At 34.8% G+C, this 26,771-nt stretch overlaps 1 protein-coding gene across 11 annotated transcripts in view; it reads right to left on the bottom strand.

Moving 5' to 3' along the window:
* BIRC6 (baculoviral IAP repeat containing 6) overlaps positions 1-26,771 on the bottom strand; it is a 237,240-nt gene that overhangs the window by 152,352 nt on the left and 58,117 nt on the right. For 7 of the 11 annotated variants that reach the window (XR_001160238.3, XM_012788384.3, XM_012788386.3 and 4 more), the window contains exons 11-20: positions 14,736-14,885; positions 10,879-11,104; positions 9,124-9,284; positions 7,694-7,825; positions 7,080-7,211; positions 4,303-4,481; positions 3,176-3,309; positions 2,408-2,569; positions 2,179-2,310; positions 835-932 (exon numbers count right to left, since the gene is read on the bottom strand). Coding sequence is in view for 10 of the 11 variants with exons in the window: in XM_012788384.3 (XP_012643838.1) it covers positions 835-932; positions 2,179-2,310; positions 2,408-2,569; positions 3,176-3,309; positions 4,303-4,481; positions 7,080-7,211; positions 7,694-7,825; positions 9,124-9,284; positions 10,879-11,104; positions 14,736-14,885 (1,506 nt within the window). In the remaining variant the exon portion in view is untranslated. The remainder of the gene's footprint in view (positions 1-834; positions 933-2,178; positions 2,311-2,407; positions 2,570-3,175; positions 3,310-4,302; positions 4,482-7,079; positions 7,212-7,693; positions 7,826-9,123; positions 9,285-10,878; positions 11,105-14,735; positions 14,886-26,771) is intronic. The other 4 variants (XM_012788389.3, XM_012788387.3, XM_012788388.3 and 1 more) reach the window with 2 other exon arrangements.

Here is a 26,771-nt window from a genome sequence, read left to right as displayed (position 1 = left end):
CACCATCATACCCAGCTAATTTGTTGTTGTTGTTGTTAAAGAAGGGGTCTCACTATGTTACCCAGACTCATCTTGAACTCCTGGCCTCAAGTGATCCTCCCACTTCAGCCTCCCAAAGTGCTGGGATTGCAGGCATGAGCTACCATGTCTAGCCTCTTCCAGTTACTTTTAAATATACAATACATTATTATTAGCTATAGTCATCCTATTGTGCTACTGAACATTACAATTTATTACTTTTATCTAATCATATGTATGTCCTTATTAATCTACCTCTCTTCATTCCCCTCACCACCCCCCTTCCCAGCCTCTCTGGTAACTATCATTCCACTCTGTGCCTTCAACTACATTCATTCTTGAAAGGCATTTCTACAGAGTTTTTAAGGGGTAAAAAAAATCATTGGTCATGTTTAGGAAACTCTAGTTTTCCATGGTCCCTACCAATCATATATAATATATACATGTGCAATGATACTCAGACCATCTTACTTATTTATGTCATATTCCTTGGTACTTGCTGGCCATTTTAGTTTGTGACATCTGGTCTACAGTCAATAAACAGCCAAACAACTGAATGAGTTTAATAAAATAGAGAAAAATGTTATAAACTGAAATTTTTTTCAGTTCATATTTACTTAACTGTCTCGCTAACTTTTTCCCAGGAATATTACTAACAGAGTATATGCCCACCCAACTGCAATTTATCAATCTCTCCAAAAAAAAAAATACAAATAAGGTACAGGAAATGGAGAAAAATTCTGTCATAATCCTTAGTATACATGAGAAATATTCCCTATTATGACAGCTGTTTGTGATTAAACTAATTTTACATACCACCAGTTGCTGCTGCAGGTAAAAATGACATATTATCAAGTAAGGCCTTCAACAAAACAGATCCAAATCCTGGTTGACATGGGTCACACTTGCCATTGCTGAAAAAAATGTTAAAAAGAAAAAATTTTAAGACATTTCTCAAGGTATAAATTCAACCATGAACCTGCTGTAGTACTTAAAAATCTTTCAAATGTATTCATACTGATTATAAGAAAAATCTCCCTTGAAGTCCTACAGACATACCAAAATAGAGAACTGATTAGACTAAGCATCTTTGTAACTATTTTCTTATGTGGACAACCATTATCTTTACTAAAAAGGGCTAACAAGCAGGTACAGTCAACATTGACCATTAGCTCTTTTATTTTTATAGAAATATTTATTTTAAAAGTAGCACTTTAAAAAAAAAAACAAGTGAGTTACATTAAAAGCTCCAAGGTGTATGTATTATTTCAAGTACATGTTATTACTATCTATACCTTTACCCCACTTCTTAAGCCAAAAACATTTCAAGCAACTTTAAGTTTATAAATTAATAATGAGGTACAGAAGCCCAACCAGAATGGGACAGAAAGTGATCCAAATTAGAAGGGGACAACATTGACCATTAGCTCTTCAACATTTCCTAAATACAATAGAAAGCAGGAACCCTCATCTGCAGTTTCAAATTCCAGTTTCAGTTACCTAAGGTCAGGTGTGGGCCAAAAATAGGTGAGGACAGTATAAGATTATTTTCACAGGGATACAACATTCACATAACTTATTATAGTATATTGTTACAGTTGCCCTTAGTTACCGTTAATCTTTTACTGTGCCTAATTTATAAATTAAACTTTAACATGAGTATGTATATACCAAAAAAAACATAGTATATATAAGATTTGGTACTATCCACAGTTTCAGGCATCTACTAGAGAGGGTCTTGGAACATATGCCCTGTGGATAAAGAGGGACTACTATAGTTCAAGTTTCAGGGTTTAGAGAAAATGACCTGTGCAGTGTTACAGAAACACCAGTCAGATATGTATACAACAGGGAACACAGCTTCAGGGGAAGAAAAGGATAATCAGGGACATCAGGAATAAAAGTGAGGAAAGAGTTCCCCTTATCATAGTGCTACTAGTAGGGAGAAAAGCTTAGCAAACTTATTAATAGCCTTATTTAACATGACATTTTGCCCTAAGAACCAAAAATTCTTGCTTAGAATTTCAATAAACCTAATAAACTTTTGTAATTCTCTTAAATTATACATATATTCAACTATAATTACACTGCAGACAAGGTATCACCCATAAACTGCAGGTGTACCTACAAAGTATGCTTTCAACTTAAAATCACACCAACCTAATGCACAAGGCTAGAAATCGGGCACACTTATGGGCTATACTTCGTCCTGCCTCAAAGAAGCAAACACGTACGATGTCTGAAAGACATTTTCGTGTTTTGGAAAGTAGACTCTCATTTCCTTCCTTTGAGCTGCAAAACAATAGCAGACATTTAGATTCATCTTGAAGTTTCAATCGTAACATGCAAAAGGCAATCATCAATGATAAGCAAAATCTTAATTATTAACCTTCCAGGTCCATTTGAATGTACTCCAGCTAACCAACAGAGAGTATCCAACACAAGGCTCTGGGCATGTTCTGTGATTTGGCCATCATCTACTTTTCTACAAAGAGTGTTAAGAAGCTTCTCATGAAATTCTGAAAATTGTAACATGGCACATCGTTGCACCCTACAGAAAAAGAAAATATAGATACAATAACAATCAAAACAGATTAAACTAAAGCTATCACAACCTGGTTGATCACACAATGTTTCACTTTAAATCATAAATATCACAATTATATTTTTTAAGTTTTTAAAATTATATATGGAGTATTTTGTAGACCATTTTAAAAGAAATGGAGTTTATAATAATGTGTTATAATCTGACAAAGAATGAGTGTAACTTCACTTTTTTTTTTTAAGAGATGGAGTCTCACTATGTTGACCACGCATCCTGGACTCAAGCTCCTGGGCCCAAGCAATCCTCACACCTCAGCCTCAGCCTGGGACTACAGCCTGTACCACCACTTTAAGCCAAGTATACCTTCAAACCATAGTTATTTCTTTCCTCATCTATTCCTGGTATATAACAAGCACTGTACAGACACTGTACAGAATAAACCAATGAAGTAAAAGACAATTCATACCCTCACTGAGACTGTAATTTATTTCTTAAGAGAAATGGAAAGCAAACAAAAATTTTCAGGTCAAAGTTAGATTCTTAAATTTGCGTGTCTGTTGATATGTTTTGTAGTTTTATAACTATAACAGCAGGAAAATGAAATGATATTACCTTTCCTTAGAAATTGAAGTTTTCTTAAACCTTCGAATGGTGACTGAGACCTCTTGAAGTAAGTCACAGCCCCGGAGGTTTTCAGATTTACGGGTGCCACTTGTATTTTCATTCTTAACATTAGATGATTTTTCCTAAACATACAAAAATAAATAACTAAATAAACAAACAAAACTAAATTACTATTAAAGTTGTAAAATAATGGAAAATAATTGAATATGACTATCAAAACATAAATCTCAAATTAAATGATAGCTATTACCCTCATATTCATGATTTTTCCCCAGAATTATAATAGAGGGGGAAAAAAAGACACAGTCACTATTTTAAAGGCAATAATGCAATGATTAAAGACTATAAATCCAAAGTCCTGAGTCTAATTCCCAGCTATAGCACTTATATACTATGAGATATGCCAGCTCCCCAATTGCTAAGGTTCACTCACTTTCAGTATAAAAACATGGAGATAACAGCACCTGCTCTGCCTACCTCAGAGTTAATTTGAGGATTAAATAAGATAAAGTACACAGAAATCCTTGAAAATTTGGAAGACTTATACAAATATAAGATGATTGGTGTTACTGATATTGCTGCTATTGTTGCTTATTAATAATGATAGAGAAACAAAACCTCCAGAGTTCAGGAAAATCCAAGATCAGAAAATTACGAAGAGCTGCATGGTACACAGCTAGTTGTAAGAAATCAACCATGAAGATTAGGACATATCTCTAAAATTACTTCCCAAGTTCTCTTTCTGCATCCTCCCAAATTTATCTAAACTACCAACCCCCACCAAAAAAAAAGTTGTGCTGCTAGTAGAGGGCATAGAAAAAAACTCTCATACCTAAGGAAATAAGTATTATAGTCTAAAATAATTATAAAGGGAAGTACCTGCTAACAATTATCCCCTACCAAGTATACTTTATAAAAGCTAGGTAATCTGCCTAAAGTTAATTCAAAACATTTTCTTCTTAATTATATTTTTTCTAAGTCACTTCAAGGAAAAAATACAAACTAAATGTCAAGTAAAACATTAATGAAGGATCGCAGTATTTCCAATTGTATGTCAAATCTAATCTACAATGTTTAAAACAGCACTGTTATTGTTCAAAATGACAGTTTCATACCTTGCCTGCTGCAACTTTTGCCAAGAGTGAAGCAAGTGAGTAACCCTTGTTACTATGGTGTTTTAAGGATGGAAGTCTTACTACAGGACGTATGCCACCATTACAAATCTCATCTGTTCCTCTTTCATTCACTGCCTTGACATGGATTAAAAACGAACGATATTTTCCTCCCGCCATACCTAGAGAAATAGCATAGAATAGGACAAATTGAATCACCAAAAAAGTCAGTTGTTTTTCATTATCATAGAGCAAGCTAAATAATCATCTCCACAAAAAGGCCAGAACTTTCAAGTTATACTGTTTGAGTATAATGTGGTTTGACAACCTTCGTATGTTGGTAGCAAAAAACAAAGAGCACAGGAGTAACATGAATAGTGTAAGTTAGAAATTTTTACTGATTTTTATAAACATTTAGCATGTTTTTCCCCAATAGCATTATTCATTTTAATGGTAGAAATTTTGTGAACTATCAAAAAAAATTACAAAAAAGAATATACAATTGTCATTAAGGGGTCAGGCACAGTGGCTCACACCTGTAATTCTAGCACTCTGGGAGTCTAAAGGAGGAGGATCGCTTGAGGTCAGGAGTTCAAGACCAACCTCAGCACAAGCGACACCCCGTCTCTACTAAAAAATATATAGAAAAAATTAGTCAGGCAACTAAAAATAGAAAAATTATCCAGGCGTGGTAGCACACACCTGTAGTCCCAGGAGGCTTGAGCTCAGGAGTCTGAGGTTGCTGTGAGCTATACTGATGCCACAGCACTCTAGCCTGGGCAAAAGAGCAAGACTCTATCTCCAAAATAAAAAAAAAAATTGTCACTAAGGTGCCGCCCACAGATAATTATGGTATCATTATGTATATCTACCTAGACTTCTTATGAAAACATACATGTGCACACATACATAGCATTACAGGATTAATAGTGAAAAAAACACAGGCTTTGGCATCACTACCTGGGTTTGAATAATGCCATTTATTAGGCATGTGACAAATTATCTTTTCTGTGGTTCATCTTCTTCAAATGTAAAATGAGAATAATAGTACCTACCTACCTCACAGTCACTAAAACACTTTGTGCTTGGCTCAAAGAAAGTATTCAGATAATTATTATTGCTAGAATGTGTTTTATCTTGTTTTAACTAAATAGAGATCATACTACACGATCTGTGTAAAATATATTGTAAAAATTCCCTCAAATTAATATACCTGCCAGCAAAACACCAGTCTATTGCTGCTTTAGCAGGTATTAAATCTTTTCACAATTGTGAATCCTACCATTGTTGTTTTCCAATTATCTACCTGCCTACTGTGCTAGCACTACACTGTTACACTATGCTTTTTGCTGTACTATTCTGTGTTATAGTATCTGACCAGACTCTCCCTTTCAATCTTCCATTTCAAAATTTCTTTGGCACATCTCACCTCCCTTTACTCTTCCATAAAAATTTAGCCATCACATTCTCTAGTTCCAAAGATTTTTGAGGGAATATGATGAGAAAAAAATAAATCTTAGTAAATTCAAAAAAAATTAACACTTTTACATTATTAAGGTTTCCAGCCACATGCTGTGTAATTCTATCCCCCATTTTATCAAAACCAACATTTTTATTATCATATAAAAATTTAAGTTTCACACTCTCATTAAACAAAATTAAAATACCCTAAACAATATGAGAAGAGATTTATAAGTTTTTGTTCATCACTGTATCCCAGCATGAAGACTAACACATCATAGGTTCTCAAAAACTTAAAGAATTAATAAGATATAGCCAGGAAAGCACAATAAAACTTGCATATACACAGGATGAGTACCCCTCATCTGAAAATCCATAATGCCAAGAATCTACAATTCTTTGGGTATCAACATGATGCTCAAAGGAAATGTTCACTGGAGCATTCTAGATTTTGGATTTTTGGATTAGGGATGCTGAACCAGTGAATTATATTACAAATATTCCAAAATCTGAAAAAAAAAATATGAAATCTAAAATACTTCTGGTCACAAGCATTTCAGTTAAAGAACATTAAACCTGAATTATGTCTACAACTAAATGCAAATGTGTGAATGTGGACAAACATTATAAAGGGAAAGTACACAAATTAAAATTGTTGTTGTTTTGGTGGTCAGTTTTTTCTTGGTTTGGGAAAGTATCTCTATACCCCATTCGACCTCCAAATTTCTTGAACAACTGAGCTAGGCATTTTGTTTGTTGGTTTCCTTAATTCATCCACAGGATAAAAAAAGCTTAAAAAGTCCTACTACTGATATTTCTATTTATTATCTATATAATAGCCAATCATTTTTAAATATACATTCCTTATAATTTGCATTTATTTATGACACTCAGATAATTGTGTCTGATACTGTCAAATCTTTTCTATAAACCCTCTCTTTTAAGGGAAGATATATATATAACAATATACAACAAAACTCTGAAGACATGGGACTTAAGTGATGGAAAAGGTAAAAATGATAAAACGATGTCTGCTTACTTCGAAGAGCTCTATTATGTCACACTAAGTCACCCTGTAGTCATTTCTTTATGCTTTTTCAAAAAAACACTGAGACTTCTGACACACAAAGTAGGATAGATAACCGTACAGTTATTATGAGTTGAAATGACCTCAATAGGAAACTGATGGAATTACTAACGAAAGTCCCAAACAAAACAGTATCTTATTTTTTTTTAGATCAGTTTTCTTAAAAATCTTAAAAATCTCTTTTGTAACTGTGGCATTATTTATTCTAGTTTTGTGAAATATATTACTTCACCTTTAACAAGTTTGGGGCTTGTCAGCGTCAGCATCCCAGCATGCCCTGAGAGATCAAGGCCACTAGCAAGCCACACTGGCCCACACAGAATGTCTTCTTTATGATCTTCTAAAAATGGACATAATCTAAGACCTAGAAAGAAAAATACACATTTTTCTTTTAAATCAGTTTGGTTTTTTTTAAGTATAATATATGGTAAGCAAATATCCATCCTATTTACATATATCACCATACAAAATACCATACTTAGAATGTGCTCAAATAAGAATTCATTGCCATGCTAATGAACTATTATCAATTATCTGACATATTATCTTGCTTTCTAGTCCCATATTATTTTACATTCCACCTTGATTTTCAAAAAATTTATAAAACCATGATTTGATTTCAAATTCCAAGGAATTGAAAAACAAGAATGCAAGTATTAGCGCAGCTGTGTTCACAAAGATGAGCTGAAAGTTAAAGCATATTGCCAAAGCAGAATTAGGTTATTTTTTAATCATGTTCTTAAAACCAAGTTTTTGCAAGCCATAAGGAAAACTTTGCCCAACATGATGCATTCGGACCACTACTCCTTTTACTGTCATGGACAACAGCTCTGTAATTTAACTCACACTGTGATTCCTCTACATCCATGTGCTGCATTTCTTCATTCAAATCAATCAGGGACGGTTTCCCATTTTGTTCCACTTCAATGTTAAGAGCTGGAGACAAAGGAAAGGTGATCTGCCTATCTACTGCTGTTTCTAGAGGATAAAAATATTAGTAAACTTAATTTGCTTAATATCAATGATTTATGTGCCTAAAACTCTATAATTTTCTGTTAACTTGGGGAACTACTGTGATTTTCATCACAGATGCCATAAAACGGTGATCAGGAGAGGAAGAAAATTTGACTCAATTTCAAGAGTTTGATACACTCTTGAAGTTTGATACACTTCTCTCTTTTAATGGTAATAAAATAGTCATGTGAAGAAATAATTTGCTAACAAATAAACTAGAAGTTCTTACCCTAGGCCATACAGTACAAGCACCTGCAGAATTTTAAATATACCAAAGGCTAAGTCTTACACTCAATTCAAAATCTGTCAACATTCAAAAGAATACATACATACACACACATATACACAAACACATACACACAGTCATCCCTTGGAATCTGTGGGAAATTAGTTTTAAGACCAAAATTCAAGTCCCTTATATAAAATGGCATAGTAGTTGTGTAGAACATACCAACACTCTCTCATATACTTTAAATAATCTCTAGATTACTCATAATACCTAATACAATGTAAATGCTACATAGTTGTTATACTGTATTGTTTTTTATTGTCATATTGTTATTATTTATTGGGTTTTTTTCCCCAAATATTTTCAATCTGTGGTTGGTTGAATCCTAAGATGCAGAACCCACAGATACAGAGGGCCAAATGTATATGTAATTTTTGAAACAGGAAATTTTTCAGATTTCAATGCTTGAAACCCTGGTGTTAATTTGCTTTTTTACCCTAGAATTACCAGCCTTTTAAACTAACCTATTAAAAAGAAAACACTGAGAAGTAACATCTAGTTCCAAACATGCTAAATGTGTACAATATATTTAATAACTCAGTATATCAAATTCTGAGTTTGTAAGAATAAATAAAATGCATATATTTCGGGCATTACATGAAATGTTGGTTTCACTAATAACCTTAAAAGAGTATGTAACTTCCACAACAGTTCTTTTCACAATCAAATCTCCTCTTAGGAAAAGAAATGCAGGAACCTAGTAATACTAAAAGTGAAACTAATTGAAAAAGAAACTAATCCCATTTCCCAAAATGCATGATTATATTATTCAAATTCTGAACATTACTGGGTTACTGAAAAGCTCTGAAATGTTCTCTGAGTTACTTTTCTAAGTAAAATCACAAAACAAAGAGCAGGCAAACAGCGATGGGGGCAGGATGGTACATCAAACCTAGACAGCCACCAAGTTGAAAATTAGTATTTTTAAGAAACAAGATAAAATCTTCAAACATAAATTTTGACCCATTCTTACCATTGACTTTCCCTAAGCCGGGAGCTTTATTTTTCAGCAGTGTCACTTGTATCTGTGGAATATTGGTGATGTTTGAGTTCAAAACAAATTTGAAGTCCACATGTCCAACCATACAAGCTTTGGGTAGTACCAATTCAAATACATGTTCATCCCAGCTGTTGCTGTCAAATAAAAGGAAAAATGCTAAATAAAGCAAAAATCTTTCTTCAGCCATAACCATATTATCATTAATATCATCTTTACTGATTTTTGACTCACAGCTTACAAAACTTAATGTTTCTCAATGGGATCAAGAGAAAAGATAAGCAGCTCCCAATGAAGCAGGTTAAATGTAGGGTAATGAATGATTTCACTTTAGGAATCTACACCTGTGTTGAGACTTGTACATACCAATAAACTCTTGTTCCTCAAAGTGTGGACTATCACACCTCAGAATTACCTGCAGATTGCTAAGCTCCACCCTAGACCTATGAGTGGGGCCCCAGAAACTTCATTTTAAAACAAAAACTTCTTGTATTTCTTATTTATATTCACTCTTGGGTTTTAAATTCCACCTATATGTTGGAAAATGAAAATCTCCAAACCAAACTCCTCCACTAAATTTAAGGTTCATATTCAAATGTCTACCAGACATCTCAAATTCATCATGAAAAAAAAAAACAAACTTCTTGATTACCCACTCCCAAATTTCAGTGAACAAAAATTTCATTTTTCAATTGGTTCAAGCCAATACCTTAGAGTCACCCTTGACTCTTCTCTCACACAATATGTTCAGTACATCCGCAAATTCTATTCCTTCTACTTCCAAATTATATCCAGAATCCAACCACTGTTTTCACTACTTCCATCACGAACACAATGATCCAAACTACCATCAGCATTATACCTCGATTACCACAATAGCAACCAAATTAGAATGCCTGCTTCTATCACTGCCCTCCACCACCACAACCACTATAATTCTCAACACAGTAGTCACAGTAATCCTTCTAAAGTATGAATCATATAACATTACTTTGTATTCAAAACCTCTAAACACCTTCGATTCCATGCAGCATAAAAGTCTTCTGCTACAGCCTATAAAAACACTCACGATCTGGCTCCTAGCCACCTCTTTTGATCTCAACTCCTACCACTCTCCCCTACATTTGCTACACTCCAACAACATGGTCTTTCTTTACCTAGAACTCATAAAATATACTCTTCAGGGTCTTTGTACTTGCTCTTGCCTCTGAATTAGAATATCCACAGAGGTCTTTCTCAGTCTCCTTATATAAAAAATAAGTATACACATTTTCTCTCTTTCATTTACTCTCTCACACTTACACACAATTACATGCCTAACAACTACACTCTATTGCCACACTCCTGTTTAATATTCCTCATAGCTTTTATGACCATACAGATTATATTATGTATCTGTTTACTGTTTATTACCACCAGAATGTAAATTCCACAAGAGCCATATTACTAGTGCCTACAAGAGTGCCTGCTTTTATAAAAACAAGCATTTAAGTATTTGTTAAATAAATTTGTGGACTAAGTAACCAAACTAATTGCAATGGTAGGCTACTCTCTAACTATTTTATCCAATAACTGAGAATATAGCAATTTCCAAAATCAAGATGACAAATGGAACAAAGTTATTAAAATGCAAAAGTTAAGATAAACAATAATAAACCTAGGAATTCTATGTTGTTTCTAACAAATATATAATATGGACTTAAAATTAAATATCTCGGGGAAATGTTTTACCTGTCAGTCTGTAGTTTCCAAGTTCTAGTATGTTGAGCAGCATCTCCATGGTGTTGCTGATGCAAATGTTGAGGATGCCTCCTTTGCTGCTGTTCTTGCTGGACTTCTACCCAGCATGGAGGAACAGTTGCTGAAAACCGTGGAGTCAAAGTCTCAAAGCGGGTTAGCTCCACTAGAGACGTCAAGATTTCAAGGGTGAAGGGCTGGTCCACCAATAACTCAACTCCTTAACATTAATGGATGTAGTATTTGAAATGGGTTAAAAAAAAAGGAGAAGATGATGATGAAGTTTTAATTCATATTTTTTGTCATTGAAATGGCAACACTTGCCAAATATCCTGAAAGTTAATAAAGTGGGCTCAGGTATCTATATACAACTAAAGTTAGCAGCACTGACTAAATAATATCACAGAAAAAAACTCCACATTCAATATGTTAAATTATAGCCAGTGTAGCACTATTGGAGAAAACTAAACACAACCCAACACAAACACAACTGAGTGTTAGCCCTAAAAATGAGGGCAAGAAAAGCAGTGGTGATAAAACGCAAACCAATTTACATCGGATCAATAATTAACTTTTAGGGCCCAGTGAGGCGGCTCATGCCTATAATCCTAGCAATGTGGGAGGCAAGGCAGAAGGATCAGTACAGGTCAGGAGTTTGAGACCAGCCTGAGCAAGAGCAAGACCATCTCTACTAAATATAGAAAAAATTAGCTGGGCAGCCTATTCCTGTAGTCCCAGCTATTCAGGAGGCTGAGATAAGAGGATCACTTGAGCTCAGGAGTTTGAGGTTGCAGTGTGCTGTGACACCACTGCACTCTTGCCAGGGTGACAGAGTAAGATTCTATCTCAGAAACAAAAATTTAATTTTTAGATCTTGTTATTTAGAAAAATGCTCGACATCAGCAAATGCATATCATATGCCCTTTCAGAATCAATAAAAAATGAATATTAAAAAGTAATCAAAAGCCATACTGATGGCACATAATTACAAATGGAAAGATAGGCCAGGCGTGGTGGCTCACGCCTGTAATCCTAGCACTTTGGGAGGCCGAGGCGGGCGGATTGCTCAAGGTCAGGAGTTCGAAACCAGCCTGAGGAGACCCCGTCTCTACCAAAAATAGAAATAAATTAATTGACCAACTAAAATATATATATACAAAAAATAAGCCAGGCATGGTGGCGCATGCCTGTAGTGCCAGCTACTCGGGAGGCTGAGGCAGTAGGATCATTTGAGCCCAGGAGTCTGAGGTTGCTGTGAGCCAGGCTGACGCCACGGCACTCACTCTAGCCTGGGCAACAAAGTGAGACTCTGTCTCAAAAAAAAAAAAAAAAAATGGAAAGATAAACAGTTATTTTTTTCTACTTCTGTAGTATTTTAGAATATCTTGTGTACATATCAGTATTTCAAGAGTAACAATCTGCTTCAGACAGGTTTCCTTTACAAATCCTATACATATGTTCACATCTATGAGATGTCTAACATTTGACAAAGCTGAGAAGCTGTTGTTCTTGTTTCAATTTTTTTTAAAAAGACTAAAATATGAAATTTAAAATCTGGTAGGTTTAGAATATTTTCACACAGAAAAATGACACCAAGTTCTATAAAATTATTACAAGTTTACTTCAAACTACATCTTTTTCTAGCCCTTTTAAGCCTGATTAAGAGTATTAAATACTGTTTGTAAACATAATAGTATGGTATCAGTATCTTTTCTTTACATTATTTAATTCTTTACAACCTAATTCATCTTGTCTCTACTAAAACTACTTTTATGTACTTTATATGAAAATTCTTCTTTATTCTACCAATAACCTGCAAAATATGAAAATATTCAGTGTGTGAACTTTTTATACAAGTTGTACAAGTTATACAAGTCAAGACACTGAAGTCTTAAGTAATTACAGTAAATCATTACATCTCAACTGGGGGAAGATTCTGCCTCCAACGAGTTATTTAGAAATATTTCATTGTCATGATGGGGATGGTTGTGTATACTACTAGAATCCAGTGGGTAGAAGCCAGATATGCTGCTTAAACAACAGAGGATAGTCCTCTAACAACAAAAACTATCTGGTCCAAAATAGCATTGAGGTTGAGAAAGCTAGACACATAAAGTAATGAAGATTGTAATACATTGTAACAGTAATCCCTAAAAATCACTAAAGTTAACATGTATTAGTGATCACTAAAAGTTTGCTTTTAGTGCAAAGAAAAATGATCAAATGCCCAAATACAAGTGTCCATAAAGATCAAATAACAACTTTCAGAATTCTTATTTTTTTGTTGTTGTTAAGACAGAGTCTCACACTGTTGCCTGGGCTAGAGTGCCATGGCATCAGCCTAGCTCACAGCAACCTCAAACTCCTGGGCTGAAGCGATCCTTCTGCCTCAACCTCCTGGGTAGCTAGGACTACAGGCATGCGCCACCATGCCCGGCTAATTTTTTCTATATATCTTTAGTTGGCCAATTAATTTCTTTCTATTCTTAGTAGAGACGGGGTCTCCCTCTTGCTCAGGCTGGTTTCAAACTCCTGACCTTGAGCGATCCTCCCACCTTGGCCTCCCAGAGTGCTAGGATTACAGGTGTGAGCCACCACGCCCAGCCAACTATCAGAATTATTTACATTTAAAATTTGAGTTTAAACATACTTTTCATTAAAGATTTATTAAACTTTTAATAGGTTCAGAGGATAAAATGTGGTAAGTGCTAAGAGTAAAAGATAACAGCACTATGAAAGCACAAAAGGACTAACTGTACGTGTAAAGAGTGAGGTTAAGAGAGCCTAGTGTAGGCTGGGCACGGTGGCTCACGTATGTAATCCTAGCACTCTAGGAGGCCAAGGCGGGAGGATAGATCAAGGTCAGGAGTTGGAAACCAGCCTGATAAAGAGCGAGACCTCATCTCTATTATAAACAGAAAAAAATTAATTGGCCAACTAATATATACAGAAAAAATTAGTCGGACATGGTGGTGCATGCCTGTAGTCCCAGCTACTCGGGAGGCTGAGGCAGAAGGATTGCTTGAGCCCAGGAGATTGAGGTTGCTGTGAGCTAGGCTGACGCCACAGCACTCACTCTAGCCTGGGCAACAAAGCGAGACTCTGTCTCAAAAAAAAAAAAGAGAGATCCTAGTATAATACATGAAGAGCATGAAACTGAATTACACACTGGGGATTAAGAAGCAAACTAGAGTTATTACATGAAGTCTACAAAGCAAATAATGACTTTTCAGCAGGGAGTAACATGCTTCATTACTCCTTTTAAAAACATAGCTCTGGAGGGCAACATGGAACTTGGTTAGGGAAAAAAAGGCAAAAACAAGAAACAAAAACAAATTTATCTGGAGATTCAGGATAGAGTAATGTGGATCTGAATGTACCAACTCAATACATTCAGTGAGAGGATATTTTTTCAGCTTTTCAATTCCAGCAGTAATATTAATAACATTAGCTAATCTGCTGATTTTATACTTACTCAATGAATTTTCTTCTCTTTCATATGTTGTTTTCCTCTCTAATTAGACTAAAAAAAGCTTCTTAATGGCTGAAATAATGTTTTTATCTGTTAGGTGACTTCACCAATATTGATTAAACTACCACAGGTTGATAATCATTTCTTATTTTAATATGTTTGTAACATCTTCCAACTACTAGCAAAATAATGAAAGATAATACACAGTAACAAGTCTAGTAAAAGAACCGCAACAAGGAAATGAACTCCCTCAAAAAGGCAATCAAAAGTTGATTATAAAAAATGAAATTTGTTTAAGATTATATAAAACAGGCTCAGAAAACGTAACATGACAAGAAGTCACATTTTTAAAAAATTATTTAAAAATTTAATATCATACCTGAAATGCCAGGACTTGAAGGATTTGATAAAGGTTTGGAACCTTCTGAAGATGGTTCTATTCCTTTAGAAAGAGATCCATCCACTAGTATATCAGCTTCATCAATATCATCACAGGTTCCTCCAATTTGGAGAAAATGAAGCTCACCACCTATAGTGTAGTAAATTTCATAGATATATGTAAAATGAGTAAACACTTGAATATTCAAATGCAATACTACTTAGTTAAGAAACAATTTACTTTAGTATCATTTCAAAGGCAGATAAGGCAGGCAATGAAAGTGAGATAGCTCCAAGAGTTAAGAAATTTAATTGCCAAGGAATTGCAAACTGAAAACCAGTTTTAATGAACAAAATGACAAATTCACAAACACATGTGAAAATAGGTATTTCTGTAGTACTATATATAGGAGACTATTTTAAGTGCTTTAATTAATTAATTTAATCTTCATTAAAAACTCTTGAGGTAGGAACTGCTACTGTGGCCATTTTACAAAGGAGAAAAACTGATGCACTCCCTAAGCTATACTGGGATCCATAACCCAATCTCTTAATACCAACAAGAACAAAACTGAACAAATACTCCTAATTTTTTGAAGAACTCACAATGAAATGAAAGCCAACTCAAATTTCTAGTTTTCATATCTCTGTCACAGGAAAAAATTGACAGCAAACTTAGCAAATAATTAAGACCAAAAAAACCAATGATTAATAGTACATTCCAACAAGAATATTTGGAGATTCATTTTCAGCATGATAGAATAAGGAAGATGATAAATCTTCTTCTTGAAAGCCATTATAAAGCTGCACAAAACTGTCATTCAACCAGAACTGGGCCAGCATTGTAAACAGCAGATTTGCTGCCACTTTTTGAGAGGGCTCATTTGATTTGGAGAGCTTTCAGTTGAAAGCAGTGATTTCAATGAGAAATGAACAAGGAGATGTGCTATCCTGTCTGGGGCAAGCAAAGCACTAGAAATACTTGGAAATTTAACACAGAATTACAAGAAGTAAGAGAAGTTAACTCTCCACATAATTTAATCAGAGGCTGTGCACATGTGCAGCAAAGACCAGAGGGGACCCAAGCCATCAACATATCCCCAGCCAACTAACCTGTCTACCTACCCAGAAGAGACTTGAAAGAGTGCAATGGAAAATAAAAGCCAGGGCACACCTGAACATGGCCTTACTGCCTGAAGGTATTCGGGAACAAGTTATCGATCTTTGGCTAAATACTAACCCAGGCTGACACAGAAGCAACAAAGAAACAAGGCTTAAAAATGAAAGCCAAGGGGGAAAAATGAGGAGAGAAATCAACAGCTGCACACGGTAACAAATAAAACAAATGGGGCAGGGGGTGCACGTAAGGGATCTGAATCCAGAGTTTCTATGTTATGTCTGATGATGAAGAAAACATTACAAGACATGCAAAGAGTGATGTATGCTCAAGATTTCAAAAAAAAGAAAAAGAAAAAGAACAGAAAATGACTGAGTATTCCAGATGTCAGATTTAGCAGACAAAAACTTCAAAGTTATTGTAAATATTTTTATAGAACAAGAGAAAACTAAGTATAGTGAATTACAGGAAAGAATGGTGCAAATGGTTCAACAAAGAAATAGAAATTATTTAAAAAGAACAAAAGGGAAATTTTGGAGTTGAAAAGTAAAATAACAGAAAGCTAACTAGAGAGAATCAAAGCAGATCTAAGCAGAAGGAATCAGTGAAATAACAATAGGTTAAGAGAAAATAACCAATCTTAATAACAAAAGGAAACTTTTTTTTAAGTAAAAAGAACCTCAGAGACCTAAAGGGCATATCAAATATAAGAATATACATGTAATGGGAATTCCATTAAGAAGAGAGAAGTAGGAAAAAAAACTGAAGAAATAACAGGCAAAAACTTAACAAATCTGATAGAAAACGTTATCCTACAAATCTACTCAAATTCAATGAACCTAAAACAGGATAAACACAAAGAGAGAACACACATACATACAAACTATTAAGAGTCAAAGGCAAAGAGAACATCATGAAAACAGCAAGATAAAAATTACTCAAAAAAACAACAATACACAAAAACACCAATACAAATTAACAGATGACTTATCAGAAACAATGGAAACCAGAGGCAATGGAATGGCATTCAAAGTATAGAACAAAACTTTCATTAATAATTCTATATACAGCATTATTCTTCAGAAATGAACACGAAATGAAGACTGAGAGAAGTATATGTTAGCAGACCGGCCTTACAGTAATCACCAAAGAAAGTCAAGAAGAAAGAAAGCAACACCAAATTCACAGGCAAAAATAACAGCTAGAAATGGTAAGTAGGTAAACATAATAACTTTTTTTCATTTCTTTATCAACTATTTTAAAAGATAGGGGTTGTAGGGCCAGATACGGGGGCTCATGCCTATAATCCTAGCACTCTTGGAGTCTGAGGCAGGAGGACTGCTTGAGCTCAGGAGTTCAAGACCAGCCTGAGCAACACAGTGAGACACTATCTATCACTACTAAAAATAGAAAAATTAGCAGGGCATGGTGACATGCGCCTGTAGTCCCAGCTATCTGGGAGGGTAAGGCAGAAGGATCACTTGAGCCAAGAAATTTGAGGTCACAAATGAGCTATGTGATGACACTGTACTCTGCCACAGGTCATGCAGAGAGACTCTGTCTTAAAAAAAAAAAACACATCAATTCCATCTGTAGTTTTAAAGAAAAAAAAAAAAAACACAGAAAGAAAGAAAAAGGTTGTACAAAATAATCATCACATGTTTTTGTTGGGTTTATAGCCTATCTAAATGTAATATATGGGGGCAAAGATAAGAGCAAAGTGTCTATATATTTTACCAGAATTAAGTTATTATTATTCTGAAGCAGATTGTGTTATAAATTAAACCACTAAAAATATAACTCAAAAAAAAAAGTAGTGTAAAAGAAAAAAAGAATCAACACAGGGACCAGTGATTTCATGTCAAATGGCAGAGTAGGAAGCTCTAGGAATGAGTCCCTCCACCAAAACAACCAGTGAACTAGAAAGTGTAACTGGAATCAACTATTTCAGAACTCTAGAACCTAACAGGACACTTAGAACAAACCTAGGAGTGCCTGGGGAAGCGGGAGGCTCTCCAATAAAAGAGTAGCCTACACGCACCTGCTATGCATTTGGTTGGACTGGTAGTTCCTTGAGGGACCAGAGTAGACATTTGACTCCTTTTCAGCCTTCGAAGGCTGCAGCCACTTTGCCAAGCAGCATCTACAGGAAGATTTAAAGTGACAGAACCTTTTTTTGGAAGGGACAAGGGGTTCTATGGCCTTTGTAAAAAAAAAAAAAAATGGTTTGTAAAAGTCAAAAATGTGTGACTGCAGGTGGCAACAAGCAAAAAATCTCCCTAGGTAGGAGAATCAGATTTCCAGAGGTACCAAATTATAATACTAATGTCATCATCTCAACAAAAAATTACAAAGCACTCAAGAAATAGGTAAGAATGGCCGATTCACAGGAAAAAAATAATTTAACAGAAACCATCCAAGAAAGTCCAGGCATTGGAATTAATAGTCAAAGATGTTAAGTCAACTGTGTTTATATGGTGAATTACCCAAAGGGAACAATGGATTAAAAAACTGAAGGAAAATAAGAAAGTAACATATGAACTTAAGCAGATTATCACTAAAAGATAAATCAGACTTTTTCAAATTAAACTGCTTTGTGTATGAAAGATACTATCAAGAAAGTGAAAAGACAGCTCAGAGAATGGGAGAAAATATTTCCAAATCATATTTAATAAGGGTTTACTATCCTGAATTTTTTAAAAAAAATTCCTACAATTTTTTTATTCCAACAAAAAAATTCCTTCCAACAAAAAAAATTAACAACCCAATTCAAAAGGACATGAATAGTCATTTCTAACAAAGAAGAAATACAATGAAAAAATTCTCAATGTGGCTTATTAGGAAAATGCAAATCAAAACCACATTAAGATACCATTTCACAACCACCAAGTTGGCTAGTATCAAAAAAAATGAAAAATAACAAAAGTTGGCCAGGATGTAGAGAAACTGAGACCCTTCCAGGATGCTCATGGAAAAGTAAAATTATGCAGCCTCTGTAGAAAATCATTTCATGATTCTTAAAAAAGTTCAACATAAAATTACCATATGACTCAGCAATTCCATTCCTAGGTATATAACCAAGAGAACTGAAAATAGGGACTCCAAATACTTGTACATCAATGTATACAGGAGCATTATTTACAACAGCCAAAAGGTAGAAACAACCCAAGTGTTCATCTACAGACAAATGGATAAACAAAATGTGTTACAGTAGTCGCCCCTTACCCTTGGGGCGTAAGTTCCAAGACCTGAGGTGGATGCCTGAAACAATGGATAGTAATGAACCCTATACATATTTTTCCTATACATACATACATACCTAGCATAAAGTTTAATTTATAAATTAGGCACAGTAAGAGATTAACAATAAGAAAAATAGAAGAATTATAACAATATAGTGTTCACAATTTCACAAACAGAAGATTCATTCTTATCACAGCCCTTAGGCACTTCAGTATAGAATTTTTTTCTTTCCTTATGAAGTCCAAAACTTTCACCTTTTCACTTAAAGAAAGCACTTTAAAACAGTCTCTCTTGCCAGGCCCAGTGGCTCACACCTGTAATCCAAGCACTTTGGGAGGCTAAGGCAGGAGGATTGCTTAAGGATAGGCGTTCAAGACCAGCCTGCGCAAAAGCAAATCCCCGTCTCTAAGAAAAATAGAAAAATTAGCCAGGTGTGGTGGTTCACGCATATAAGCCCAGATACTTGGGAGGCTGAGGCAAGAGGATCACCTGAGCCCTGGAGTTTCAGGTTGCAGGGAGCTATGATGAGGCCACTGCACTCTAGCCAGGGAGACAAAGGAAGATTCTTGTCTCAAAAAACACTGCCTCTTTTTGGCATACTGGAACTGCCAGCTTCACTATTCTTGTGCTTTGGGGCCATATTAAGTAAAATAAGGGTTGCTTGAACATGACAGTGAATCTGATAAAAAGACTGCTAAGTGACTAATAGGCAGGTAGCATATACAACATGGAGACATTGGACAAAAGGATGACTCATGTTCTCAGTGGCACAACAGGAGATTTCAACATGCTACTTGGAACACTGCACAATATGAAATGTTGACTTCGGAAATTTTCCATTTAATATTTTCAGACCGCAGTTGAACACAGGTAAATGGAACCGCAGATAAGGGGGTCCTACTGTATATACATACAATGGAATATTATTTGGCCATAAAAAAGAATGAAGATGTGATACATACTAGATGTATGAACCTTAAAAATATACTAAGTTAAAAATATACTAAAGCCAGACACAAAGGACAAATTTGTATGATTTCACTTATATGGCCTGTCTACAACAGGCAAATTCAGAGACAGAAAATAGAATAGAGCAGGGATCCCCAACCTACGGTGAATAGTATAATTATTTCATTAAATATTACAATGTAATAATAGGAATAAAGTGCACAATAAATGTAAAGTGCTTGAATCATCTCAAAACCATCTCCCACGCCACCTATGGAAAAACTGTCTTCCATGAAAATGATCCCTGGTACCAAAAAGGTTGGAGACTGCTGGAGAACTTCCCAGGCAGAAGGCAGAGTGAATGGGGAGTTATTGTCTAATGGATACAGAGTTTCTGTTTAAGATGATGGAAAAATTCTAGAAATAGTGGTGGTTATACAAGATTATGAACATACTTAATGCCATTATATTGTATGCTATAAAATGATTAAAATACTTTGTTATATGTATGTACCACAATAACAAAAAGGAAAGAAAAATAATTATATTCCATGATCCAACAGTTGTGCTCTTAAAATATACCCTAAGAGCCTCTTACATGTGTGCACCAGGGAACTTATAAAAATGTTTATAGCAGCAGAGTTCCTAATTGCAAAAAAACTGGAAACAACCCAGATGTTCACTGACAGGAAAATGGATAAATTTGTGGGTTTATGGACCAATGGAGTACTATGCAGAAGTGAAAATTAAATAATCTAAACGATAGGCAACAATATGGGCAATTTTAAAACATAAGAGGGGAAAAGCAAGTCCTCCAAAACTAAAGTTTGAGACCATTTTTATAAAGTACAAAAACAACCGAAACTCAACATGTCATTCTAACATTTACATATGAAGTATAAAACCAGTTTTCTTATTAAAAGGAAAGATATAAAAATTATTCTGAGTAACAATTATCTCTAGAAGAAGGGCAGAGTTTGGGAGGACGGAGGATGGACACATCCGTAGATACAAGATTTCCTGGTTTGCCAGTAGGGCCCTGAATGGTCCTAATAAATTATTCTTTACTAATGTTATATAAATGTTTTTTAAAAGCAACAGAAGAATTAAAATAGTACACTAAAAATACTTATTCAATACAAAAGAATGCATTGAAGGAATAAGAAAGGAATGTAAAAAGTATTTAAAACATCAAAATGGCAAACATCAATGCAACCATAGCAGCAATTACATTAAATATGAACTGATTCAAATGAAAAGGGCAGATTACTCAACTGCATAAAAAAGCAAGACCTAACTACATTCATCAATAAGTAACTGATGCAAACTATAACCATAAGACAGCAAACTATAATCATAAGACAGTGAAAGTGATTTTATTCATATGACACTATTTCGTAATGACAAAAGGGTCAATCCAACAGGAAGATGTAACAATTATGAAAGATTCTCCCAAACAAAAGAGCCTCAGACTAAGTAAAGCAATAGAAGTTAAAAAGAAAACAATTCAACAAAAAATAACTGGAGATTTCAATATTTGCTTTCAAAAATGACAGAACTCCATATAAAATCAGGAAGACTAATAACTCTAACAGCATAAATTTATACAAGTGAAATTTATAGAACACTCTACCCAGTAAGTTCACAATACACATCCTTTTAAAGTACATATGGAATACTCTCTCCAGGACAGACCATATGCTGGGCCATAAAACACTAACAACATACAACAAATTATGTTCTCTGACCACAATGGAATTAGAGAATCAGAACAGAAAGAAATCTAGAGAAATCTCAAATATTTAGAGGCTAAACAAAACAGTTCTAAATGAAAGAAAGGGAACTTAGAACATATTTTGAACTAAATGAAAAGAAAAATAAAAGATATAAAATTTAGGGTGATACAGGTAAAGCAGTGCTTCCAAAAAAATTCATAGCTTTAAAATTCCTATATCAAAGCAGATCTCAAACCAATAACACAAGCTTCTACCATAAGAAATTAGAGCTAGTTCTCCATGGAATCCATTTTTAAAAAAGAAAAAAAAGTAAAGAAACTAAAGAACAAAATAAACCCAAAGCAAGAAAGAGAAAGGAAATAACATTAGAGTAGAAATCAGTGACAAGGGAAACAACAAGTAAAAATGTCATTTAAACCAGAAGCTGATTGTTTAAAAAAAAAATCAATAAAACTGATAAATCTCTAGCTAGACTGATCAGGAAAAAAGAAAGACGACACAAAAATCATTAGTGTCATGAATAAGAGCAGTGGCATCAGTAAAGAGTTTAAAGATATTAAAAGGATTGTAGGGAATATTTGGTTGTTTTTTTGTTTGTTTGTTTTTTGGGTTTTTTTGAGACAGGGTCTCCCTCTGTCACCCAGGCTGGATCGCAGTGGTGAGATCTTAGCTAACTGCAGCCTCAAACTCCTATGGCTCAAGTGATCCTCCCACCTCAGTCTCCTGAGTAGTTAGGCCTACAGGCACATACTACCACACCTGGCTAATATTATGAAACTCTTCATGCTAAAATTTGATAACTTAAATAAAATTGACAAAGAAATTACTGGAGCTCACTAAAGAATAAGTGTGTGGATAACCTCAATAATTCCCTATAAAACAAACTTAATTTGCATAGCCACAAATCTTTTTGTCAAAAAAAAAAAAAATCTCCAAGGCCAAGGGGCTTCACTGGTAAATTCTATCAAACATTTAAGGAAAAAATAAGACCAGTTCTACACAAACTTTACCACAAAACTGGAGAAAGAATACTTTCCACCTCATTCTCCACCCCCCTTTTTGCCAGGCTCTCTTGTTAGTTTGCAAACTTTCCAACTCATTCTATCAGACAAGCATTACTCTGATACAAAAAACCAGAAAAAGATTACAAGAAACAAAAATAAAATAAAAAGAAAGATTACAAGAGCCATATAATATTCCTCATGAATATATAAAAATTATGAACAAAATTTTAGCAAAGTGAGTCCAATAATGCACTATCACCAAGTAGGTTTTATCCCAGAAACGCAAAGTTGATTTAGCATTCAAAAATCAATCAATGTGCCCGGCACAATGGCTCATACTTGTAAATCTCAGCATTTGGAAGGCCAAGGCAGGAGTATGACTTGAGTTTGAGACAGTCTGGGCAAAATAGCAAGAGACTATCTCTACAAATAATTAAATCCAAAAAAATAGCTGGGCATGGGGTGGTGGGTGCCTGTAATCTTAGTTACTGGGGAGGCTGAGGTGTGAGAATTGCGTGAGCATAGGAGTTCGAGGTTACAGTGAGCTATGATTACACCACTGCAGTCCAGCCTAAACAAAAGAGTGAGACTCTGTCTCTATACATAAGTGAATAATATTTTTAGCTCAATCAACATAATTCACCATACGAAACTAAAAAACAAAACCCGTATCGTGATCCCAATGGAGGCAAACAAGTGTTTGACAAAAAACAATATCTCTTCCTATTGGAATTCTCAGCAAACCAAGAACAGAGGACTAAAGGAATGCCAGGCGCAGTGGCTCACGCCTGTAATCCTAGCACTCTGGGAGGCCAAGGCGGGCGGATTGCTCGAGGTTGGGAGTTCGAAACCATCCTGAGCGAGACCCCGTCTCTACTAAAAAAAAAATAGAAAGAAATTAATTGACCAACTAAAAATATATATACAAAAAACTAGCCGGGCATGGTGGCACATGCCTGTAGTCCCAGCTACTTGAGAGGCTGAGGCAGGAGGATCGTTTGAGCCCAGGAGTTTGAGGTTGCTGTGAGCTAGGCTGACGCCACGGCACTCACTCTAGCCTGGGCAACAAAAGTGAGACTCTGTCTCAAAAAAAAATAAAAAATAAAAAAAAATAAAAATAAATAAAAAAAAAAATAAATAATATAAAATAAAATAAAAAAAAGAAGGATATAACCATATAGACCAATAATCCCAGGTAGTGGGAATATTAAGGACTTTCAAAGCAATTATGCTCAACTCCTTATTATGCTCCCTCTGAATATCATTACAAGTATACAGCTTTATGTGGTTGGGGTCACATCTATATTCAGTACTGTTACTTTGGATGGTATCTTGCCTTTTAATTGTAACCTCATAAAAAAACTTCATTTTGAGCCGGGCGCGGTGGCTCACGCCTGTAATCCTAGCTCTCTGGGAGGCCGAGGCGGGCGGATTGCTCAAGGTCAGGAGTTCAAAACCAGCCTGAGCAAGAGCGAGACCCCGTCTCTACTATAAATAGAAAGAAACTAATTGGCCAACTGATATATATATAAAAAATTAGCCAGGCATGGTGGCGCATGCCTGTAGTCCCAGCTACTCGGGAGGCTGAGACAGAAGGATCGCTCGAGCCCAGGAGTTTGAGGTTGCTGTGAGCTAGGCTGACGCCACGGCACTCACACTAGCCTGGGCAACAAAGCGAGACTCTGTCTCAAAACAAAAAACAAAAAAAAAAAAACTTCATTTTGTAGGCATTAATATGTTTGTCAGGTACCATAAATGTTTCATCTTATGTTTCATTGATACATCTTAGTCCTGTCTTCTCATTTTTTTCCTATTTTAAATGTAACTGCATCAAGCAGAATACCAATTTATCTTTCATTTTAAACTCTAGATATTTTATAAAGAAATTCATGATTTTTTACTTGCCTTTTCCAAAATTTCACGTATATACGTGTATTTTCTATTTCTGAATTTTAATCAAAGATAGCTTTATCAAACCTACATTTAGTACATTTTTAATCCTACATAAAATTAGCTCAAGATATTTACTAACTGCAGATTTTTATGAAAAGATTCAATGACTGTTCATGAGAAAAGAGTTTTATTTTATTTGAATGTACTCAAAACACAGTATCACATACATTGGACTCAGTCAGAGATGCTTGTTAAAAATCATACCTGTACTTATGGCCTGTACTTATGGTAATACATATTTTAAGATATCAACTTTTCTTTCCCCTTTATTTTTATCAGTATCTTTTCAAATGCTCCTTTATCAGTCAATCCTTAAAAAATTAAGAGATAACTTTTTTTTTTTTTTGAGATGGAGTATCGCTCTGCCACTTGGGCTAGAGTGCCGTGGCATCAGCCTAGCTCACAGCAACCTCAAACTCCTGGACTCAAGCAATTTTCCTGCCTCAGCCTCCCAAGAAGCTGAGACTACAGGCGCGCCACAACGCCCAGCTAATTTTTCTATTTTTAGTAGAGACGAGTCTCACTCTTGCTCAGGCTGGTCTTAAACTCCTGAGTACATGTGATCCTCTCCCCCTGGCCTCCCAAAGTGCTAGGATAACAGGGAGGAGCCACTGTGCCAGGCCAGAAGATAACTTTTTTAAGTGGTTCATTTCTCAGGCTTTTTCTTACCTTTCAACTCACCTGGATAAATTTCCTATCACATGAGATTACTTCCTAAAGCTTCTTACTGTCCAAACTCCAAGTAAACAACCATCTACTTTAAATACTACTATTTTAAATACTTAGTACTTAAATATTTAAGCTTAAATACCATTTCTCCTCTGAGTTGCCTAAAGGATATCTCATCAAATAATTGAAAGCATTAAACCGTTATTGCATTTCTGGAAAATACTAGTGTCTTATAAAGATGCGCCCTGGGGCCAGGTCACCTAGGTTCCAACCCATTTTGGATGATCTTTGGCAAATTAACTGTTTTCAATTTTTAAATATTTCAGATTAAAAGACTGCAAAGAATTCAACGTATGATTCTTTGGCTTTTCTTACATTATGGTAGTATAATGTCATTTAAAGCACTCTGATGAAAGACTGTCCAGGTTTGATCACTGGCTATGCCATTTATTAGCTCTGTAAGTTACTTAACCTCTCTTTCGTTCAGTTTCTTTATCTACAAAATGGAGACGATAATAGTACATACCTCATAAAGTTGGTAAGATGACTGAATGAATTAAAAGAGGTAAAATTCTTACAATGAACTGACACCTATATATGTGATCAATAAAATTCAAATTATGTTTGATACCACATAGTATTTTAATGGTTGCTCTGAACTTTTCAACTCTAATTTAAAGTTTTATTAATCTTAAGTTGTTCTACACTGCTCATTTTTTAAATTAATTTAGTTGGATTTTGATGTTATTTGAAGATTCTTTTTCCTTGTTATTTCACTTAGATGTAGTTCAAAAAACGCAATCTGAACACCATGTTAACAATTATCCTTCATGGGCTAAACTCTTGAGATCTCTTTAAAGCTAGAGAAAACTCAGGTTCATTCCTACTAGAACCACAGATGATAAATATGTGTAACTCTTATAAAATTCCAATTCCTCCACCATGCCTTGGTTATAGTTGCCTATGCTTCAAATATCTCCTGGTCCTAAATTCCTAGTAAATTATCAATAAGAGTATTCATTTTGCCTGATATTATCAGTAATCCTTTACAGAAATTACTTTATATCCCCAACTTAAGATGTATATGAAAAATAGGAAAAAACATTGCACACTATGCTATTTTACATGGGACTTCAGATGCTGCAAAACTGATTCACCGCCAGTCAAAAGTTAGGAATAAATCAGACAAGTTTTATTTGGCAAAATAATTATTTGCTAAGTATTTTTATTTCACAAGGAAATAACCAGTATCTGTGCCAGAAACTTTACACACATTATTTCACTTAATTATAACAAGCCTAGGAAATAGGCCTTATCCTAGTATATAAATAAAAAACAAGTTTACTGAGTTTAAAGAACTTGCCCAA

This window comes from Microcebus murinus, chromosome 3 (genome assembly GCF_040939455.1).
Source record: "Microcebus murinus isolate Inina chromosome 3, M.murinus_Inina_mat1.0, whole genome shotgun sequence".
Classification (NCBI taxonomy): domain Eukaryota; kingdom Metazoa; phylum Chordata; class Mammalia; order Primates; family Cheirogaleidae; genus Microcebus; species Microcebus murinus.
The sequence above is the reverse complement of the archived record's forward strand: the minus strand, read 5'-3'. Positions and strand labels throughout refer to the sequence as shown.